Source organism: Vidua macroura, chromosome 1 (genome assembly GCF_024509145.1).
Source record: "Vidua macroura isolate BioBank_ID:100142 chromosome 1, ASM2450914v1, whole genome shotgun sequence".
NCBI classification, from domain to species: Eukaryota; Metazoa; Chordata; class Aves; order Passeriformes; family Viduidae; genus Vidua; species Vidua macroura.
Window position 1 is genome coordinate 142,163,611 of NC_071571.1, and position 23,542 is coordinate 142,187,152.

Consider the following 23,542-nt stretch of genomic DNA (forward strand, 5'->3'; position numbering starts at 1 on the left):
AGAAACAAAACATGTCCTTCTTTATATCATGTACTGTGGAAGAAGTCTCCAAAGGCATTGATTGTGCTAATCTCATTGTATTTACAACTGTGTCAATTCCTACTATTTTTTAATACATATCAGGTCTTACTTCCAAAGATCCTTTTCACCCTCTTTCACTGCATATTTCCAGAAGAAATATGGTTCTTTAGAATTGAGATATTAAATCGTTTGTGAATTATTCAGTAATCATTTCCTCTTTGTATTTCTGGAATGAAATGAAAATGCAGAGACATTTGCATCCTGCTAAATCCCACTTTCTTCTAGCAGCATAGTGGTGAGGTGTGCTCATCCTCTGTCCCTACCTCCCATGTTGGCATCCTTTCCCAGAGTTCCAAGGTGCTGGCAGCTCCTGTCCTGGCCTAGGGACCCTCATTTCAAGGGCCAGTTGAGGGAAAGGTGGGACAGGCTGGATTCAGAGCTGCTGCATTGGAAAAAAAAGTTATATATACATGCACACACAGGCTGGCAGATCAAACTCAAACAGAGAAATGTTACACAAAGGAATCACATGTTATTAGATGAGATCAGATCAGTCTGCCAAGTTTTTGGCCTCTTGAAGACAAGAATATACCTGGAAATTGGAGAACCTTATATTCAGGTGGTCTTGTTGTATCTAGGTGGAAAAAGTTATGTAGAGAGACTGAGGGCAGAGCTCTGGCTCAGACTCATCCCTGCAGCAAGTCTGGGTAGAATTCACCAGAATTAAAGGCTCCCAAAAGCAGCGACTGCTCCCCTGGCCTGCAGCACTTGATAGGGGCAGAAGGATCTCATGGTAGGGAGGGGGACAGTGTTTGGGTTTGTGGGTTGCAGTCACTGGGGGAGTGTTTCCAACCCAGCTCTGTGTGACAAGGGGGAAAGATTGCATTGTGTGCTCAACTTCTGGCACGGACAAAGGTCCTTTGTGGCCGTGCCAAATTCTCCCGGCAGCAAAACTGTTACTGTGCACAGAGGGCAGTGGCTCTGCCGTGTGACAAATTGCAGCAGCCACGGGTGCTGCAGGGAGGAAGAGGAAGCTCATTTGATCCCATGATCTCCGGGGCAAAAACGGCGTTTTGTGCCTGCCTGATAGGTGCCCATAGGGACACTTAAACTGTTCATACCCACCCAAAACCTCAGCATCCTGGCAAGACAGGCCTTTTCCCCTTAAGTAAGCACAGTTTTGAAAGGCTTTCTAACTCTGGGGGTTTTGTTTGGCTTTTGGGGGAGTTTAATTAAAAATTATGTTTATAATCAGTGATTTTCCTAAGGAAAATAAATATTTGATTGGGAGTTTGTTGGACGACTGAAGAAATTAGAATAGTGTCACTTGGTGAATAACTCCAAACAGCTTTTAATTTCACATTTCATAGGGTATAGACATCTGGAACATCAGTGATGCTTCAGCTGGTTTCTGATGGTAGACAGGAGTTGGTGTCTTGGTCTTGTATTAGATGCCTCAAATGCCCAGTAAGCTGAGGAAAGTGTTATGTTCTCTGCAGTGAGGGGAAAGCATGCAAGTGTTCCAAAAGGATCTTGCTGGACTTGTTATTTATTGTCTCTCAGCCTCTTCTGTGGAACATGTGGTAGGTTCTTTTGTATGTGTATGAGGACTGGGTGCGTAATAAGAGAAGGAGAAATAATGAAATACACTTTGAAAACGAAGTGCTGAAATAAAACTTGAAGGTAATAAGGGGGAAATTATGTGTTGGGGTGATCTGAGTGGGAATTGCAAGAGATTAAGTACAGCAGATGGAGTAAAACAACTTCAACAAGCACAGGCACGGCATGTGATTCAAAGGACAGAAAGCAGTGTAACTAAGCATCTTTTAGATGGTCGCTTTTTCAGCATTTCACCTCAGATCTGACTGAGGAACTGACCAAGGAATAATGTCATTCATGCGAGGAGTGCTCAGCTTGTATCACCAACAAACAGAAAAAAAACATATGCTCTTGACTGAAAATGGTGTGGATCAACTCATCCAGGGCCTCCAGTAAGAGAGTGTATTGATGGTGCCCACAGACTTTGTGTGATATAGAACTGTCACGAGAAGATCTCCATCACGTGGGAACCCTCCCTAAAATACTTGTTTTTTCCAGAATTTTGGGAAAAACTGTAAAGGGGAAGAATTCTTGAACTTCAGGATTCAAGCAGAGGAAGAGCAGGAGGAGTTGGTGTGGTTTGCTAATGATATGCTTTGCAGCAGCTGCAGAGGAAGGTAGCTTTTATTCTGTGTAAGGACAGGGGGAGGTTTAGCAACCTTGGTAGAGAAACTTCTCTCTTGTATATGTGCACCTGGCCCAATGAGTGATTTCTGAGAGAAGGCAAAAGAGTTCAGACCTTTTATCTTTAGACTTTTGCTTCCTCCCATAAGCCTCCTGGTGAAAGTTGTGGTGGTTTTGTGACTTTGGTGCTTTTTTGCTGGGACCTAATCTAGGACTATCAGCTGCTTTCGCAGGGGATGTTAAATATTTTCCACTTGTGAGCTGGGAGGGTAACCTGAATTTACTGGACATTGGAGCAGTAACCAAAAAACTCGATGCAGCTTCCAGCCCTGCTGAAGACCTTGGGTAAGGCATGCTTTTTGCCCTCTGATACCCAGTTTTGGTGGCAGCAAGCTGTAAATTGACTTGGCCGTTTAGCAAAGCCTCTGCCGTGTTCTCTTCATGCCTTAATTGCCCATTTGAGCAATGGGAATAATAGCAATGCCTTCACTCACAAGCCTGCTGTGAGGATAGGTATCGTAACAGTTGTAAAGCCTCCAAATATTGGACCACTGTGATCCTCTGATCACCATGGGTCATTAACTATCTAAGGCAGACTCCTACATGAGGGGAAAGGACCTAAAAAAGATACTTGTTTCACATGGCGGGTAGAAGTCATGTCACTGCTTTTAGAGAAGAAAAGCCTCTAAATGTGGAACTTAGGTTTTTCACCAGGCCACTTTTAAAACAGCATTTTCTTTAAGCAAGCAGAGCACAACAAAAGGTAATGTAAAATGCAACAAGATGAGAGTGAGTTAAAATCATTTACAGCAAGATATTTGCAGTGCCCCTCAGTTGAACCAAATCTGCTCATCACCAGGAAGCTGAGGAGAACAGACTGATGCAAAGCACTGCCTATGGAATTCTCCCGAGCATCTCACTCCTCTTAACCAGCAGCAGCCAACTTTCCCATGTGCTGCTTTTTGTCTCTGTCTTAGCTAGGAGATTGGGGTCTGGCTATAGTCATGACAAAATTGAGTCAGATTTGAGAAAGGAAATGTCTTCCTAGCAATATCGGGGTTCATTTGTATCACAGGAGTCTCCTAATAGAGCAGGTCACTGAACTGTGTGAGCTAGGCCAGCAGCTGAGTCTTCTTGTGCTTAAAACTGGAGCTGCCCTGAAGTGCCTTGGACATCAGACTTGTTTGGTATCCCCTGGCTGAGTTTGGAGGTCACTGGGTGTTCAGGTCCTGTGAAAAGTCGTGTGGCAGTTTCCAGGAGTGGACTTGTTTTGAACGAGATGTGTCTAAACTCCTGCTTATGGAAGTGTTGAGGTGAAACATTCCTGTTTCACTGCTGTGCAAATATTCAGTGTGGTGGGCTTCAAGACACATCTTTGTACCCCAGACCCAGCTTTGGGGCTTGTTCCTTCAGTAGCATCTGGTGCTGTAGCTCAAGAGTTTCCATTCAGGAAATGAGTATTTTTGGTTGTTACAGTTTATAAGCCAGACTTGTTTTAAAAGGCAAAATTACTGTGTACTGAAGCTTTTCCCAGTAGTGCAGAGGTTCAGACAGTGTAAGCAGTGTCAGTAAAGACAACTTGAAGCGATAGCTGTTGAATTCACCAATGTGTAGGTGAGTGGGTAGGGAAATGGGACAGGAGAAAACAGGAGTGCTTGTGGGCCACAGGTAAAACCATCCTGTGGCAGGAGGCATGATGCTGCTCTGCTTGTAGTGTGCTATCCTCCAATCTGTACATCTCGCTGGGGAATGGGAAGATCCACAGAGAAGCCGTTGGGGAGGGAGGGAAGCGGTGCAGTGATTCACCAACTGTACAAATCACAAACCATCTGCCTTTTTCTAATGCATCGTGAATGAGTCAAACGGGGAGCTGTGCCGCTATAGACACACAGGTTACTAATGTTTTCTGTTAATTATTGAGCTCCTTCCTCTTCCTGGGAATTCCATAAACTCTTTCAGTGTTGCAGTTGTGATGGATGAGGCTGATGGAAAGGCTGCTTCCCATATTAGACAAATAGAGTTGGCCCAAACCTCCCATAGGTGTGTGTACTGCTTGTCTCGTTGAGACATGACATGCTGGTAACAGAAGTTTCTTCTCTTTTCTTTTACCCTCAAATCTAAACACTTCTTGGCCGTGGTCACCAAAACAGTCTTGTGGCCTTAGCCTTCCCTCCTTCCCCTTCACCAGGTCCACTGGGTGCTTTTTCCCATTTTCTGCTGGGGTGTGTGCCATGTACATGTCAGAGCAAAGGTATGTGGGGCTCTAGGGGCTACTTCTCGAGAAGTGAGAGCTCTTGGGTTTTTTGGGTTTTTTTGGGTTTTTTTTTTTTTTTTTTAGAAATTTAGAGCTCATTTCTACCTTGCAGCCTTGCAAGAGGGACACCTAGAATGTGCATGTGATTTTTATTTTGTTTTTCCCATTGCAATTCACCTGCAAAAGTGTTTGAGTGCCTTGATAATTTTATTTTGGAAGAAGTTGACACTCAACTGAATAAAGGCAGGGTGCTGTGGTTCCCAGAGCAGAAGAATTTGAGAAGGGAGCCAAGTAGTGTAAGAAGTACTAAAGCAGGAAAACTTCTGCACTGTTGCTTAAGTTTTTTAAGCAAAGTAAAAAAATTGAATGTCTTGATTCTGTCACAGCTCGTGTTCTTTCTGCTTTGCAAGGATTTAACTTAGTGTGTCTCTATAGTAACAATAAATCTGAAGAGAAAAAATACGTGACAATATATAAAATATATGGTTGCATTGGAAATGTGTACAGCTGTTCCCTGTCTAGGTGGCAGTGCTATGGAGTGACACATGACATGAAGGAGAAAATGGACCTAAACCAAATGTTGCTGTTAAGATATTCAATCTAAACAAATAAGAAATTATTACTAAAAACTGTTGTAAGCAAAGAATACTTATTTTAACATACCCACCCTCTCCTAGAAAAAATATTGCTCCTTAAAGTGTATTTGAAAAGCATAATTAAGCTGAACATTCTAACAGGATAAACTATTTTTTTCTGCATAAAATAAAAGACTAATACATCCAGGGTTTAACCCACTTAGCTGAACAGATAACTTTTACTTTGTGTCTGTGAGTCTCTTGTCCTCCTACCACATGATGCTGGATGAAAACTCAGTATAAAAAATTATTTCTATCCAGTGACTTTAATTTAGTCCAATGATGAGAACTCATTGAGTAGCACAGACAAGTAATTAAACTTATTAGAATGAATGTTTTTATAGCTTTTCTATTTCTCTTGTAAGAAGTCTGTTGGTCTTTATTTCTCTCTTCTGAACATGCAAGTACCCACCCTAGGAGTAAACACCAAACACACCACTGATTAAAGGAGATAATTTTGACAGGGTACATGACTACTGTTTTGGAGCTTGCTGCCCCTGGAAGCCACCAGTGGAGGATGTTGGACAGAGGAGCAGCCCCTCTGTGGGTGTTGAGAACATTTGCGGGTGTATCTGACTGTATCTTGCATGGGTTGTTTGTGCATCGTCTTGCTAGGAAGAGCTCAGTTTGTATTCCTCCTTCCCAAAGGAGAGAGCAAGGCCTCAGCAGGGCATCCACCATCACCTTCTGGGTTTTGAGTGCACAGTCAGGTGCCACTGGGATTTGGGGTCCTTTTGTGTCCCTGAGCATCTGCGACTCCAAAGCAGGACACCCGCCAAGTCAGGTGTCCAGCAGGACATGGATGCACGTGCCTCTGGCAGAAGCACACACTGCAAAGAAAAAAAGCTTTTCCCAGACTGCACCAGCGTCACAAACCAGTGGGAGCTGCAGCAATCACAGTTACCCACATGTCCCACTTTGTGTGCAAGCTGTGGGCTGCCAGCCCTTTTTCTGGAGGAGAAAGCAGTGGCTGGGAAGCAAGGAAACGTGGATTTTGTCCCCACCTTGGCAGTGTTCTTCTCCCTCCTGCTCTGGAGTGTGCCCTCCTGGAGAAGAACCATCTCCTGCCTTCATCGAGATTAAGGCCACTGTCTTAGGTGGAATAAGTGACTGTTGCTACAATATAAGTATTTTTTCAGGGCATGAACCAGTTTGTAAAGTGCAGTTTCTACTAAATTTTTTTTCAGAAAAAAATATTAGATTTTCTTTACAGAAAGCAAAAAAGCTAGTCAGGCCTAATCTATTTTTTAGCAACTGAATTAAGCCTGCATTTAAAAAAAGGCAAAAAAGTACAAGCCAGTGATTGCAGATTGGTACTTATAATAGAAAATTCACGGCATGCAATATTCAACTTCCCCTTTTCTGAGAAGGGGTTGGCCTTTTGTGTTCATACCACCATTTTCCCCACATCTTGAATGAGAACATTTTAGTTCAAAAGAACAGCCTGTTAGCAGTGTACTCTGAAATAAGCCTATTGCATGGTGCTGCCACACAACCTATTCTGGTGAAGCCTACAAAGGGTTTGTTTTTTTTTCCCCAAAATACCTGTGTTTTTCAGAGTAAGTTTTTCTATCTCCACAGAGTGGTCACATCGCAGCTGAGCTGTTAATGTTGAGGCAGCTTTCATGTGATTAATTTCATCATGCAGTTCTCCAGGATTTTCTACAGCTGTTGGTGCCTTTTAAAAATCCTTTCATTCTACCCTCAGCCCACCAAAACTTCTGATTCTTGTTTTATCTCTGTGTTTTTACAGAGTCTCTCAGTGACTGTGCTGTAGGGGATGCAAGGCAGAGATGGGATGTGCACTGGGTTTGCTCCTGCCCCCATTCATGTGTTGACATCCAGTTTCACAGGACGTGTTGCTGGGGAAATCAGGAGTCCCAGAGGCAGTTTGGTTTGCTGATCATTTTTGAAAGGTGTGAGTCTCTGATCCTTAAAAGAAAGAAAAATTATCAATTGCTGCTTTCCTGTAGAAAAATATTCATGGTCACAGCATCCTGTTACAGACATCTATGTGGGAATTTTTTTATAATTAGAAATGTCTATAGCAACATATGCAAACTTTCAATTTTATTTTTTCATATCTGCAAAAATTATTGTTATAACAATCTGTATACCTCCCCTTTAATTGGGATTTATTCAGCTTACAAAAAAACTGTAGAGATGTTGGAGCTCTATGCTGGTCTGACTTAAATGCTGTTTTAAAAGCTCGCCCAAGTTCACAAAACTTGCCTTTCTTTCTGTGTGGTTTTGTTTTTGGGTTTTTTGGTTTTTTGGTTTTTTTTTTTTTTTTTTTTTGTTAATCATTGCAGTCCCAATCTATCATGCAGGAATTATTTGCCCTGGTTTGCTTCCACTTAGTCTTCTGTATGTAATTAAGCAATGTTCTTAAGTGTTTTATCACAGAGGAGAGCAACAGCGTGTTTTTTGCTGTGCTTGCTGATGTGCTTTTTGATATCACTGTAGCAGCTGCATGCTAAAAGCAGTTGGAAGGAAGGAAGAACATCACCCTAGGCATGTTTCTTTCTTTGCACCGTGAAATGTGTGTCTCGCCTCTCATCCTTGTATTTGTAGGAGAAAAACGTTACCAGAACTTTAATGAACGTGAGTTCAGTGTCTCTGATGGTAGAGCTGGATGACAGCTCTGCCCTGTGCTGCTTCTGTTTGCATTGCTGCAGCCTTCGTGGACAAAGAGTAGATGGTCAAGGGGGGCTTATGATGCTGTCAAGTAATATGAGTTAGTTTCTGCTCTGCTCTGAACTTGAGCATGGCTTCTGGGCAGCCACACAGGTTGGAGTCGAGTGTTAAAATCCGAGATGCACAGAGGGACGCAGCATTTGCATCCTGGGGAAGTCAGGCACCCACCAGCTTAGGAGGTTGTGAGAGGAGATGGCTGAAGATATCCAGGAATGAACATCACTGTGTGGTTGGTCACATGTCCTGGAAGGGGTAGCAAATTCTTCAGCTCAGGAAAAAGGATGCAGGTGGTGTCTCTGCCTTAAAAGCAACCTGCAGTGTTTGCAAGGTGGTGATCAGCAGGTGGATGCTGGCTAGTGTCCAAGGGCAGAGCATGGCATCTGTGTTGAGGTTTGCTGAGATCCACTTACTGTGAAATAAAGTGGGATGGTATTAAAAAAAAAAAACCCAGGGGCTGAACAATTCATGCCCAACAAGTCCTTGCTGGTGAGCTCTGTGCTGTGTACCTCCTCTGTTACTTCTGCTGTGTCCTCAAGCTGGGGAAGGGGCGTGGGAAAGCTGTAAGGAGGAGTTTATACCTTTGTGATATTAAATGTCATGTTCAGACAAAGGGGGTGTGGCTGTTAAAGTACAAGGGCGTAATTTGCTGTTGCTTGTCCTGTGCAGCAGAGAGGACGCTGTTTGTGGAGACTGAGCTCCTAAGCAGTAAAGCACTAAAATGTTTCCACCCTCTTCAAACATCAGCCAGCCCTTGCAAATGAACACTGCTATATATTTGTGTGCTTTTTTGCAGTTATCCTCATGCTGGTGGTGTTCCCACTGTTCATTTTCAAATGAGGCCAGGTGCTGGGAACTCTCTGCCAGCACAGGGTAGAGCAAACAAGGCAGCAAGATGAAAAAATAAAGAAAGATTTTATTGGCAAATTACACAAGTGTCCCTAAAGTGTTTGGTTTTTTTCTGTTTGTTTGTTTTTAAAAGTGAGGTTTATCTGTGAAAAGTAAAGATCCATTTGCACTGCCTGGGAGGTTCAACCTCTTTCAGCCTCTGTTTACTTTACTCCAGCCCTTGGCTCAAAGCAAGGTGCAGCACAAAGCAGTCATATTTCTGATGCACTTTTTCCTTTCTGCTAAAATTAAACTTTTCCATGCTTTTGAATTAGACATGCCTTCAAATTTGGTTGTCTTTAGACCGCCTTTCCCAGACTCAGTCATGTTTTGTGGTATGAGGGAAAACAAGCAGCATCTTGCCCTATCTCCCCCCTGCCCTACCACTTCCCCAGCCACAGCTCACAGGGTTTTGAATGATGCTTTGTGCAACTGAGCTGTGTCCAGGTGCCATGGAAAATTCCTACTCTGCCACCACCTTGGAGGAGCCTGTGGGAACAGCAGTATAGAAAAGGAGTTCAGTTTCTACCCAAATATTTGCCTATTGTTGTGGTGGAAGTAGGGTGTAAAGTTTAGCTATGCGCACAAGATAAAGATGGGAGAGAGTGAAAAGATTTCAATATTCAGCAAGAGAAACCTTTTGGATTTGTTTTTATCATCCCTTAGCTTGCACTGTACAGTTACCTTATGCTGATGGAAGGTGGCATTGCTGCACAGGCAAGCGTTTTCCAGTGCTAGCCAGGCCTAAAAACACGGTTTATTTTTCCTGTGTGATTCTCTGCAGTTTCCCCAGTCTGGGGCCAGAAGAGGAAATCTGGCATTTCCTCAGTCATGCACAGAGTTGCCATTAAGATCCTGCTTCATTCTCTTGTCAGATGCTCTGTAGCCATTTTAAAAGGGGTTCAGTTGATCAGAGGACTGTGGCTGGATTATTTCATTATTTAAACAAATTTCAGAAATTAAATGCAGACAGGTTAGGGCCTCACTCATAAGTGCTGTGACACACGTGTGGGGAGATAAGTTTAAAAGGCATTGTTCTAACTCATGTGTTCCTGTCCTGGCTTTGCTGAAGCAAAGCAAATTAAAAGTTTTTGTTCCTGCACACAGGTTCTCTATGGTTTGGTTTAAACCTCATTCACAATGACAGATTCTGCTGGGAGCCAAGCACTTTTGTTTTTCACCTGGTTGCCTTTTGGTGCTTTGTGCATTTGTTCATTTAAAAAGAAAATTCAAAAAATGAGATGATTTTTCTTTTCTTTCAACCCCCTGCAGTATGGGGAGACAAGCAAGACATGTAGCAGGTGAGCTGGAGGGATGAGGACTGTCTTCCCTCCCCATGCCCAGTGAGTACCCAGTGAGCTCACAAGGCAGCTGCTGACTGCACCCCTGCACCTCACTCCTGTGGGCACTCCACAGTAGCAGCAGCCCAAAAAAAGAGATTATTTGTCCACAGTCCTGTCCATAACAAAATAAAAGGATAACAGGGCCAGCTTTAGGGATAGAGGTTGACCTGACCATGGTGCAGCCCTGCACTGAATATCAGATGTGGGTTTTGCCCCTTGAAGGAATGCATGCCCTGTGGACAGGGCTCAGATGGTAAAGTGCAGCTCAGGTTGCCATCAGGATGTGCCAGTTGCTAAGCCATTGCATTGGAGGAGCTGAAGTGGCATCATTTATCAGTTTTGTCAGGAGCAACACCACATATTTAAAGCTCTCTGCTGGGGTTTTGATTTTCTGGCAAGTGGCTCATGTTTGAAAGCTGTGAGATGCTCTTGATGCTTTCTCTAATGTTCTGGGATGAGCTGTGGCAGTCCCTGCAAATGTACATGATACACCTCCCAATGATGTGTTTTGGCGGGGGGTCCAATCCTCTTTTGGAGCTTTCTATTGCTTTATCCCAAATGACATCCTTCCTGAGGTCCTGCAGGAGCCTCCTGCTTGGAGATCCCAATAAACTCTCCTTGCTCAGGTAAGCGTTGAGTTTCTCCTCTCCATCATTCAGGGTGTGCGTCGAAGGGACAAAGACAGTCTGCAGCTAGTTATGAATGCCCAAGACTACACATCATAGACTAAAAGTAATTAGTTTCTTTTATTGACCTCTAAAAAGAAGCATTTGACTTGTGCTTGATTTCTGTGGTGCATCATGATTCTCATGTGGCAGAAAAAAACTACTCAAAGTGTAGGGTTAGAAAGGCAGCAATTAGACATGCAGAAAACCACTCTGTGGAAAGGAAGAAGGAAGAGAAGAAACAATCTGTACAATTTTCTAAAAAAACTGTAGCAGACAGAATTTTTCATCTTTCTATACACTTAGATATGTTTTGAAGGGACCTTGGCCCTTCCTCTGTGTCAGAGCATCCTTGTTTGAGGCCAGTCCTCCTGTCCTCTTATGAGGACAAGAGTTGGGAGCTTGGTGCAGCAGAGAGCTGGCTAAGCTTCCAGAGACTGGGGAATTCAAAACATTTAGTCTGACTTTTAAGAAACCTTTGATTGATTCAAAGCTGTAACCTAGGTGTTTCTCTTTCTCCACTCTTTCTCTTCCATCGCATTCCTTTATGTTCCTAGCTTTTTCTTCCTGTGGAGGTGGGGGGAAGTTCAGTGAAATATAAATAAGCCTTGCTCTGTCTTTGATGTCCTTTGAATTTTCTTCCTTTTGCTGATGTTGCCACATTAATTTTGCACGAGGTCATACATTAAAAGAGGAGCAGACCATTAGGTGCAGCTGTGGCCTGGGAGGGGAGAGCAAGACTCAGAGGAGCATCCCAGGAGCCATGGCTCCATTTTCCTTATCCTGGCCCAGGACAGTGCCTTGCACCTCCCTTCCCTCATCTAAGAAAGTCAGTATCACAAATATTGTGGAATCTACAGAGAAGAGTGAGATGACCTGATCACCTTCACCCTGTTCACAGCACCAGCTGGGCTTACAGAGCTCATTCTGCCCCTGTCTCTTGTCTTTTGGCCTGTTTCAGCCAAATTTGGTATAAGGGAAGAAGTTTCAAAGCAAATTAATTTTCTGCAGGCACAGTTGTCTGATCAGGAAGATGGACATTGGTACAATTGTGTGTTTGTCTCTAGCTTCAGGTCCCACCTGCAGTGGGACACAGCAAGTCATAGATCACAGGCAAAATGTCTGTGGAAGGACAATTGTGAGGTGAAGTAGAAGGGGAATTTTGAAGGAATATGTGGAAATGATAGAGAACGTTCAGTGTGATCCAGTTTAACAGTAAATAGGCACAAATGTACAGAAAACCAGGCATCATTCCTTTCACTGTTCTTCTGTCTGTTTATCATTAAAAGGCAAAAGGAAAACAAACAGAAAAGGAAATGTTTGCTCAGAGGTGAATGCATTGGGGAATGGTGGTGATGGTGTTGGTGGTCCTAGGTTAGGGGGAAATAGCACTGGGTCATCCTGGCCAAGGCAGAGCCATTAGCCTGTGGGCAGCCCCATCCCTGTTTCACAGAGCTCAGCAAATATGCTCTATTTCCCAGGGAAGCACCTGGAGCTTAAATGTCCCCATGGAAAGTCAGTCAGATGCTCTGATGCTTCTCCAAGTGTGCAGGAGCGTGCCTGGGCTGTGTCAGGGCTGGGAGGTGCAGGGGTGGCAGTGGCTGTGAGCACAAAGCACTGTGCAATTATCAGAGGCATCTGTACCATAGTAAATATGCATGGGATCTTCTCCATGGTGTGTTTGGTGTTTCACGCCTGAGTTTCACAAGAGCCTTATCTGTGGAGGTGCAGCGTGGCGAATTCGCACACGGAGTGTTTCGTGTATGGGGAATTGCTTCATGCTGGGTTTTGAGTGTGTAGAGCTGGGAGCTGCCATCCCTGCTCCTATCCCCAGCTGGAGCTGCTTCCTCTGGCCGTGTATTGTTTGAGTTTCCATATGTGCAGGAATGGAATGATCTGTGACAGGCAGAGCAGCAGCACTGTGCTCTGGAGACCTGCAGAGTATTCCTCAGCTGCAAACACAACTGAGAAGCTGGTGCCTGCTGTCACAGATTCTCTCATGCCAAGGCTCAAGTGAGAGGAACAGATACAGGAACAGCACTCAGGTGGTCATAAAGTGTCTGCTGATGTTGGATGTGTCCAGATGTGACTGCAGTGGTGTTTTATTTTGTTAGATCTTCGTGTCTTCAGTTATGGATTCAGCTTATCATTTACAATCTTCACAATAAGCAAATGTTCATTTGGTTAGACATGAGATCATGGTTTGGATTGGAAATGATCTTTAAAAATCATCCAGTCTGTCCCCCTTGCAAGGGGTAGGGGTATCTTTGACCTCTAGTTCAAATTCTCCATTTAGAACACTTCTGCAGAATTCAGTGCAGGCCTGATCCACTCTGCAAATCTCCACTTTCCGTCCTCCACCAGTTTGTACACACCAGCGTGTCTCCCACTCAATTCCAAACACTTCTTGATTGTTAAATCTGAGTTTTCCATCAAGACTGTAGAAGTATTATGAAACCAGAGACCATCTGACCAGGAAGACTAACAAATTTGAATCAGTGATAAATTTTAAAAAGCATCTTGTCATCTTTTTTTATCCTTTTTTTTTTTATTAATTAAGCTCTTCCGAGACTTAAATTGTTCTTTTTCCCTCCATCCAGTCCTGATGAGTGTGTATAGATCCTAAAAAAGCTGGTGTAATTTTTCTTTGTGCTTGTACTGATGTCTGCCTCCTATCCTTCAGAAAATACATTTTACAGAATTCTTGCATTTGAGAACTTTCGAAAGTGCTTCAGCATTAAAAATAAAGCTTTAAAATGTTTTGGTTTGGCTTTTTTTAATTCTGCAGGGAGTGCCATGCACAAGTTGGGACATTATCAGAAAGGGACCCTGTTTAAAAGGTATCTGAGGGCTTCTGTGGCATTTGGTAGCTTTTTCTGTCAATGTTGAGTGAAAAGTGGTGTTTTAAGGAAACATCTCTTCTGGAAAAGACTTGATAGGCCTCCACAAATCTGCTGTAGTTTTCTTGCTGCAGTTTCTTCGAGCCCACCTTTTCTCAAAACACAGACCTTTGGAAGAGTAGATTTACATTAACTCTTCTTTCTGCAATTACTTTTACAACCAAGGCAGATCCTATAGCTTTATTTAGAAATCACCCGTCATTAGTAACCAGAGTAATTTAGTAGTCATATTTACAAGGTAAGTGACAGTGGGAAGTAATTAAGTTTAATATAAATCACACTCAATTTCAAATCTGCAGGCTTCAAAATAGTAATTAATAGAATTGCAGCTTCTATAAAAAGATGCAGTATTTATAACAGTATTTTCTTCTTTTCCTGACTAAACACATTGAGTCTAGTGGAAATTAATCTTCCCTGTCTGTTCATCTTATTTGTTCCAGTCATTTTCTTCCTGTGGTGCACTTCATTGCAAATTACCCATTGCTTTTATTCCTTTTGGGGAGATTTTTCACTCTTAAAATGATGAGGAGGAGGAGGAAGAGTTCAGCGATATCCAAAATACACACATGCTTTGCAAATGCACATACCTTGAGCTGTGGCTTTCTGCTAAATCTGTGTTTTATTGATCAGTGCTTAACAACATGTGCTTTGTTTCACAGGTGTCATGCAGCTGACAGGTCTACTGGCGAAGCCGAGGGTCACAGCCAGGGCAGAAATTCTTTAAACAAAACACAGTCAAATAATCAGGGAAGATTGGAGCTGTTTGCAAGATCTACTGAGTTGGTTGCTCACCCTGTCAAAAGAAGCCACCATCTGGGACAACAACACACTGCCAGCAGCTGCCATGGCCAGCAAAAGAAAGTCCACAACTCCCTGTATGGTGCGAACTTCTGAAGTCATGGAGCAGGAAGGTGCCGAGGGCGTAGAGACTCTTAAAGACAAGGGGACTGGTGCATCGCAGCAGGACTCCAAAAAAAATTGGCCTTCAGAAAACTCAGTCAAAGACTGTGAAGTGGTGGAGGCGAAGCCCACGGGTGAAAATCAGTCTAAGAAACCCCAGGGTGGTTATGAGTGTAAGTACTGCCCTTACTCGACACAAAACTTAAATGAATTTACAGAGCACGTTGACACTCAGCATCCAAATGTCATTCTCAACCCCCTGTATGTCTGTGCTGAATGCAACTTCACAACCAAAAAATACGATTCTTTATCTGACCACAACACAAAATATCACCCAGGAGAGACTAACTTCAAACTGAAATTAATTAAACGCAATAATCAGACTGTTCTAGAGCAGTCTATTGAGGCCGCCACTAACGATGTCACTGTCACAAGCAGTGGGCTAGAAAATGCAGAGTGTGACGATCCACTTCATGGGGGAATCAGTGCAAATAAAGCGCCGGTGATGAAACTGGGAAAGCCTAAAGGGGAAAACAAGAAGGGATCTAAAAAGCCAGAAGAGGGAGTGATGGAAAACCACGTGGATGGTGCTCTCCCCCGCATCATAACTGAAGCCACTGAAGCTATTGCCTGTATAAACGGAGACCTTCTCCATGATGTGTTAGCCCATGTTATGCCCTCTGTACAGCTGCCACCAAATATCAACCTTGTCCCCAAGGTCCCGGTCCCTCTGAACAGTACCAAATACAACTCTGCACTGGACACTAACGCAACCATGATCAACTCCTTTAATAAGTTTCCCTACCCAACACAAGCAGAGTTGTCATGGTTGACAGCAGCATCAAAACATCCCGAAGAACAAATCCGAATCTGGTTTGCTACGCAACGTTTGAAGCATGGCATAAGTTGGTCTCCTGAAGAAGTGGAGGAAGCAAGGAAGAAGATGTTCAATGGTACTATCCAGGCAGTTCCCCAGACTATCACCGTCCTGCCAGCTCCTTTGGCAACTGCAAAAATGCCACAGCCCATCATCCAGACAGCTTTGCCTTGTCAGATACTGGGCCAGACTGGCCTGGTTTTGACTCCTGTGTCAAATGGTTCAACTGTTTCCTGTTCACCAATTACACTTGCTGTTGCCCCAAACCAGGGGCAAAAGAGGACAATACAGACCTTATCAAGTGCCCCAGAGGCCAAGCGTCCTCACATAGTTCAGGTGCCTGAGATTCCTGCCAAGGTGACTGCTGTTCCAGTGACCCCGGCCAGTGAGCGGAAAAAGACCAAGGAGCAGATAGCAGAGCTGAAGGCCAGTTTCATGACAAGCCAGTTTCCTGATGATTCAGAAGTCTATCGGCTTATAGAGGCTACAGGTCTTTCCAGGAGTGAGATCAAAAAGTGGTTCAGTGACCACAGGTACAGAAGTCAGAGGGGCATTGTGCAAATTCCTGGTGATGCTTTAGGAAAAGATCAAATAGCACCTTCAGCTGGTCGACATGGCCGGTCATTTCACCCATACACAGATTTTGCTCCCCAGAGATTCAAAGAGAAAACTCAAGAGCAGCTTAGGGCCCTTGAGGAGAGTTTCTTAAAATGCTCTTTTCCTACCCAGGGAGAATTGGACAGGCTTCGAGTGGAGACTAAGCTGAGTAGGAGGGAGATAGATTCATGGTTCTCTGAGCGGAGAAAGATAAGGGACAGCATGGAGCAAGCTGTCTTGGACTCAATGGGATCATACAGAAAAATTAAGGATCAAGGAACTCCCAATGGTGCAATAAGCCAGGCAGAACTTCTGAGTAGCTCTCAGCTCCCTGGTGCTTTATCTGGGTCCTCCACCACATTGAAGAAAACACAAGAGCAAATTCATCTATTGAAAAGCACATTTGCAAGGACCCAGTGGCCATCACCCCAGGAGTATGACCAGTTGGCATCTCAGACTGGGCTCACGAGAACTGAAATAGTTCGCTGGTTCAAGGAGAACCGGTCTTCACTAAGAACAGGGTCACTTAAATGGATTGACCAGTACCAGCAGCAGTATGCTGGTGATGGTCATAACAAGCAAAGCCAGAAAAAGAGCTCAAAACACACTGATAGTCCAAAGAATGGTAATGAAGTGTCTCGGCAGCATTACCAGGAGCATAAAAAACTGAATGAAGAGAATGGGGGGAAACCAGTGGTGAGGGCAAAAAGAGACTGCGAACCACTGAAGGACTCTTTGTTGGGGAATCAAGCAGAGGGTGCGGACAGGCTGGAGTGCAGCAACAGCCACGATGGCCACGGCAGTGAGGAGAACGAGGAGCCGGCAGAGGTCAACTGGGTGGAGGTGACGGTGGGCGAGGATGACGCTGCCTCGGACTGTACAGACAGCTGGAGCCAAACGGCCCCCGAGGGCCACACAGAGCTGGCAGACTTGGACTCTGAAAGTATATCTGGAGACAATTCCCACGTATAGACAGGTAATGCTGAGGGTGCCCTGTTTCTCTGAGCCTGCCTTTGGCAGGATGTGCTTCCAGCATTCTGTAGCCCTGCTTCAGTGTAAATCCCTGGAGCCCATCCCTGCCGGATGCTTTGTGCCTGCTGGATGCCTGAACAAAAGGGAGACCCATTCTGCTTGTAAATTAAAGCCAACTGCATGATAGAGGAGGGGTTAGTGCTGTTTGCCTTGTTTTTTGTCTCCTTGTGGGCCAAGTCCTGGATAAGGGAAGTTTTCATAATTTTTTTTTTTTTGCAATAAGTGATTAAACCTTAAAACTTTCTGACTTTAAACAACCTATATGTTTAACAACTTTACATAAAACATGCTAGCCGAGCCACGTGAAGAAATAGTAAGTAACACTAGTTGCTAATATCCCCCTTGCTGAGAGATCACTGAATAGAGGCTCTGCCTGTTTTTGCATCTCAGGTCCTTCCTTTGCAGCATCCTGCCATGTTGAAAACAAAAGGTCACTGGGGGAAGGGTCTAGGACACAGATGCCTCTTTATGCAAAAGTGAGCAAAAAAAAAAAAAAGTGGGACTGAAGTGGCTCATGCAAATGTGTTTTCTTCCTCTTGCAAGTGAGAACTCTCTTCAGTCTCGCTTTGTTCTGCTTGCTCTCACTAGAGGCTTAGGAAATGCCCCAGACTAAGCTGTGTGGGTGTTTAGCAGCTCTTCTTCACAGGATCTTGAATTTAAAAGCAAGCTGCAGGGCCTGGCTTTAAGGGGGGGAGGGGTTAATATCTTTCCCAATGTGAAAGGACTTGTTATTTGGAGAGCTGAAACCTGTTTCTGATCACAATTGCACAGGTGTAAATCTGGAATAAGCACTGTCAGTAATATTTGCATGTTGAATTGAGTTCACTGGAACCTGTAACGTTTTGTGCTCAGTATAACTGAATCTGTCTCTCCCAAACCAGTTTCCTTAAACCACAACTTTAGAGCTTATCCTACAGAAAGTTCAGCATCCTGCATTAAAAACCGTAGTGAGAGAACACCTGCTTGAGAAAATTGATAATTTTCTGCCATCTAATAAGTAAAATATACTTTAGCATTTCTTTAAAAAAGAAAAAGTTTTTTAAATAAATAAATAAATAAGCCAGAACTGATAGAAGTGCCTCCACACAAGACTTCTGCTATTATAGCTACCAGTGCTTGGATTGAACTACCTGTTGCAGAGGTGCAGTTTTCAGCAGCGAGCCCTGCCGCCTAGCATGCCACTTTCTCCATGTGCAGTACTTGTCCCAAAGTGTCCTGGACATTCTGAATTGAAAAAACACCAACCCTGAAGTGGTATTATTTTTAACGGTGAATTCTGTTAGCTAATCTTGAGAAATCTCATGACAGCATCTTTATAACAAAATATCTTAAAGATTCAGACTGCATTGCAAGGCACTGTCCTGCATTATCCTTGAAAAAGTTGGTCATTAGGGATGTGAGGAACAGGGATTACCTGTGTGTCAAAGGCAGGGATTAAAGGAAGAAGGATGTGGGAACATCAGCCAGAGGCACACTGGGGTGCCACTGTTGTGCAGCCACATAAGAAGGGAGAGCCAGGATCTGATCTGCCTTTTAAAGTCAAATGTGTGACAAAGAAATGCATTGTGGGATTATTTTTCTCTGGGTTGTTATTCCAGAACATTTCCCCCTTCCAGTTACAAATATTGATTCTGAGGAGAGGGAGCAGATCAAGGGCTCAGAGGGGCAATGGAGAAGGCAGGAGCAGGGGGAGTTGCCTGAAACCCCTGTTTCTTACAAACCTCTTGTACTATGAAATGAAGACCTGCAGCAGCTCCCTTCCAGCAGCCTAGGTTTGGTGCCTGCGTTTCTGTGCTTGTGAGCAGTGTCAGGTATGTTGGAGTGAACCTCCTGCCTCTGTGCCGTGGTACAGAGCTTCAGGGCTCTGGAGCTGCTCAAGTGTTACCAGAGAGGAATTTTTGTAAGAACTTTAATCTCAGTTAAACTGTTGCTAAGTGATGAGGAGCTTTCTGGTGGTTGTGTGAAAAATGCACTTGCTGAGAAGAGGTGCACTGGAGCAGGACTTCTGCTGCAGAGATCATGCAGTAATGGTCAGAGGGCCCATTTGTCCTCTGCTCCTTACCAGTTTCTCAGTGTGCTGGTCTGGGGACTTAAAAAAGTCTTTTTCATTTTCCTATATTCTGCCTGCAAGTGTTGCATTGAGAAATGCAAGTGCCTCCTCTGTGGTGCACACATGGAGGCATTGCCACAGTTGTTGTGACACAAAATTTGGAATCTTTATACCCCACACTGATGGGACTCAGGGAATAATCTCAGCTACTTTTTCTAAGCTTTCATTGGGCAGCCAATCTTAGACATTTTCAGCTAAAATTTTGATGTTAAATTAACAAGGTGTTATCCCAAGTGACATCCAGGGTATGACTCAAAAGCAGAGACTTTTGTATGACCTGAGAAAGAACTTGTTTCTGTCAGTTGTCATAAAAGCTTGATTTTTCCTAACATGCTCCTCAGGTACCACATGTAAGAGCTGGACTGAAGAGCTGACAAGGGATTCCTCTTGTCTCTCACACAGCCACACTTACTGTGTGAGTCTCTCACTGCTGAACCATACATCAGGCAGAAGCATGCTCCTTTCATATTCATTTCAGCAACAGTGGTGTTGCTGTTTTGCCAGCTTGATCTACATAGTCTAAAATGAATGTTTTTTGATGACTGACCTCCCTACCCTTCTTGACTGAATTTGTGTGTCGTTTTTGTAAAAACGTAGTTCTTCCAGACCATCCCAGTCACTCTCTTCTCCAGTATGTAGCTTTAGAAGATTTTGGAACTATTAGAGAGCATTTGTCTTATAGCCTACACAGACTTTAAAAAACATTAAAAAACTGAGTTTTTCCAAAACTGATCCATGTTTGGCAGATTCTGCTGCTGCTGCAGCTAGAGGGAATTTCACAAGGGACTGGGCCTCTGTGAGAGCACGATTCATGCCAGGCTCTGCAATGCCATCCCAGGAGTAAGAAGAGGCTAAGTCTGTATCTGAAGCTTTTGGCAAAATTGGATTTATTCCATGGAGCAGGTCAGCTTTCTTGAGCCCAACTGCTCTGTCAAGAGAGTGCTGTAGCTCCCTTTCCATCAGTAGAGAGGTTCCTGCCTTCCTGCAGCACAGGTCAGAATTAGGTCCCTTGTCCTCCTTTGCACAAACTCGACAAACAGAAACTGGTTCTGAATTAAATACAGCAAACTACAGCTCAGACAGGAGAGCAGGACCAGAGTGTGCCAGAGTGTTTGGCAGCTTCTGCTGGCTTTCTGTAGTGTTGTCTCCCTGTGGGGTTTTCCCAAGATCAGAGCTTTTTTTTTTTCTCAGAATGATTTGGTTTTTTCCCCAATCACCAGCTTTTCACAGTAGAATATCTTTTTTTGGAATTATTTCACGACCTCCTTTTTTAAGCATGAACCCTGCACGATGTAGGCACCAAAGCTTGTGGCTCATGGTGGGAGCGAGGTAGCTGAACACCCTGGATCTTGATGGCTGTGACCACTGCTCTGTGGAGGTTTGCCAAAGTCAAACCATGTGTGAAGGTTGCACAGTAGGGAAAAAAAAAGCCTGAAGGCAGTCATCCATTGCATCTGCTGAATGCATGATACGGAGCATCAGAGGTAGTCTGGGTTCTCTTGGCATCTCCAGCCCCTTCTGCACTGCTGCAGGAACTGAGATGACTTGCTTGCCAGTGACCCAGTGCATTCCTCAGTGTCCAAAACCACCAAAAGTGAACATCACTGGTGTTTCTCACTTTCTGCCCAAGTTCTCACTTCTCTTGAGGTTTAGTGTTTCATTTAGAAAGCTCACAGTAGTGTTTGCTGCTGGCGCTGGACTCCAAGTCAGCATCCTGAAGTAACTCAGCATGGGATTGACTGGTGGTTTTTGCAGTACTCAGGTCACCCTAAAACTTTTGAGGGCATGAGACTGAAGTAGGGAGGACATGCTTTTTCCCCTGAAATGAGTGAGGTGCATTAGAGACCCAAGCTCTAATATAATGAAGGAGTTCAGAGGGAGAAGCAAAACCCAGTGCAGCAATTAAAATTTTCCAGTGAGTCAGGATGAGCAGGGGCCTGTGTGGGAAGGTCTCAAGGGTGGGGGGAGGACTTTTCCCCTTGATGTTGGTGCAAGCCTATGGCCTTTCCCCAGGCTTGACTGCATTGCAGATGCCAGATAGAGCCCACTGCTTTTGTGGGAAATAACAGACCAGACAGCAACATCCCTAAGAGGTGTGAAATAACGAGTTAGCTCAGGTTTCAGTGAGCACTGCGGCAGGGTGGGTGAAGAGGATGTTTGCACTTCTTGCACGTTCACACCTCAGTGTGGAAAACCTGAGCATAATCCCTGTCATAGAGCTCTTGCTTTTTGCTGGGAGCTGGGGATATGTGTGAGTTGGTGGCTATTTGAAGGTTGGGTTTTGAAGGGTCATCTTTTAATCTTTGGTCCAATTGTGCAGCCTTCATGTAGGTGCAGGAGTGATAGCAGAACCAGGAAGCTGCTCTGCAGAGCACAGGCACATCCAACTTTTTCCATTGCCTTTTAGTTTGTATAATTTTCTAAAATCATGTAAAACAGGAAGTATTACCAGGGGATTTACTGGGGGAGAAAGACCTGAAGTCTTCTTGATTTTAGCACTGTCTGTCCTGTGGTTGCAAAGTAGTTGCCCCAAACACGTGCACGCATCATTTTGAGTCAGTGTGAGAATGTGCCTGAGCCAAGGCTGGACCATATATCCCTGCTAGAAGTCTATAGGGGGTTATTAGCTGGGTGTTACATGCAGCAAAAATGCAACACCCTACCACATGAGGCTGTGATAAGGATAGGCCCCAGGGTACAGTTAACACGAAATAGAGTTACCATATGTGCAAGGACATAAACCAGGTCTCATCATAGTTAACAGCTCAAATAGTTCATAGTGCTTTAAAAAATAATATGCTGCTGTTGTAATTTTTGCAGGGGTACTCCTCGGCTGCACTGTCCTAATGTTGAAGGGGAAATGCTGTCTGAAAATAGAAGAAAACTCTTATTTTGCTGCCTGGGTGAGAGAGTGTGTTGTGACTCCAGGTCTCAAACCACACTTGTGGAGGCACAGTGAGAAGAAATACTCTCGTGGAGCATCACCATGGAATTGTTGATAGTGCCAAAGTCCTACTACTGCATTACAAAAGAGAAGAAAGAAAGAGGAAAGGGTCCTTGTATATAGTTTTCTCTTAGTTTCTTTCCCACCCACTTTCCTGCCCAGCCTCTTCCTCTACTGGAACAGATTTGTAAAACATAAAATTTTGTTAATTTTTTTAATAGGTGCAAGTTATTCTTGCATATAATGCAATTGAGAAATTTTGGGGTTGGTTGGGGGGAGGGAAGTGTCTTTTGTGGAGGAGGGAGATTTTTGGTTTTTTCCTGAAGTGTTTGAAGAAAGAGTTGCAATCTTTTGGAGTTGTCTTGGTGCAGATCAACACCTGAGCCCAGATCCCCACTCCAGTTTACATTTCAGACCAGTTAAACATGTTCTGGAGCAGTGGGGTTTGTTTTTTTTGTTTTTTTCTCTTGTTGTTTTGACATTTTTGTTTTGTTCTATGGCCACCTGCTACTGATTGAAATACTTAAATCTCTGCTTTTCCATGCTCCTACAAGGCAAGTCTTCTCTAGCTCCTGTACTTCACTTTTCACCAGCCAGCCCCAGCTGTGGGTCTCTGAAGATTTGGCTAGAATGCCTTCTTTTGATTATTGGTTTGGTTTGGGCATTTTTTTAGCACTTTTTGTTTAAACATGCAGTATAACTCTCAGAGGGGTTGGAATGAGGAAATGAAGATGCTTCATAATCCAAACTTATTTGTGTTTCTCTGGCTGGTACAGTGATGGACACCATAACCAGCAGTCTGCCCTCCAGCTTTAGACATTGTAGCGCACAACAGAAGTTTCTTATTAACCTTTGCCACTAAATTTTTAGATCACTCCTGGGTTCCTGAGTGCACTTTTTTCAAATACTGCTAATTTGGATTTGTGTGGGGATGGCTGTCTGTCTGAGAGGAGGGAGCAGAGGAGAGCAGGAGCCTGGGTGCAAGAGCTGTCCAGTGCGTTTCTCTGACAAGCTGGGGTTGGAAAGCTTGCCCACCTTTCAGTATGCTGCACAAACAGGATGCTAGGGAGTTTGAATAAATCCAACTTTTCTAACTTGTTGCTCATTTGTTGTAACTCAATAAAACAAAGGCTAAAAATTTTGGTAACTTTTTTCTCAACTCTTTTTGTTTTACTCTAAAATAATTAAATAAAACCCAAAAAACCAAACCCCACCCAACCTCAGCCCAAACTTTGTGCACAGGAGCTTGATGTCTTTAGAGCTGCAGTGAGGGTTTTACTGGTTTTGCAGAATTTGGCTTGGCAAATACTAACTGTATTAAAGTGAACTCCGTGAATACTAATGTTTATTCCCCCATGTCAGTGAGCTGTTTCCTGCAGGAAGGATGCAGATAGTGCCTGGGAATGAGCCTTTGGGGAACACCTTTTATTTTGATTGCAGATTCACAAACTGAATGAAT

The 23,542-nt window shown here is 43.9% G+C and overlaps 1 protein-coding gene across 2 annotated transcripts in view; it reads left to right on the forward strand.

Moving 5' to 3' along the window:
- The window catches only part of ZHX2 (zinc fingers and homeoboxes 2), a 74,016-nt gene extending 50,786 nt beyond the window's left edge, over positions 1-23,230 (forward strand). For both annotated transcript variants that reach the window (XM_053987679.1, XM_053987671.1), the window contains exons 3-4: positions 14,283-16,973; positions 21,960-23,230. In XM_053987679.1, coding sequence (XP_053843654.1) covers positions 14,468-16,969 — 2,502 coding nt within the window. In that variant the 5' untranslated portion in view covers positions 14,283-14,467 and the 3' untranslated portion in view covers positions 16,970-16,973; positions 21,960-23,230. The remainder of the gene's footprint in view (positions 1-14,282; positions 16,974-21,959) is intronic.
- Positions 23,231-23,542: the final 312 nt, after the last annotated feature.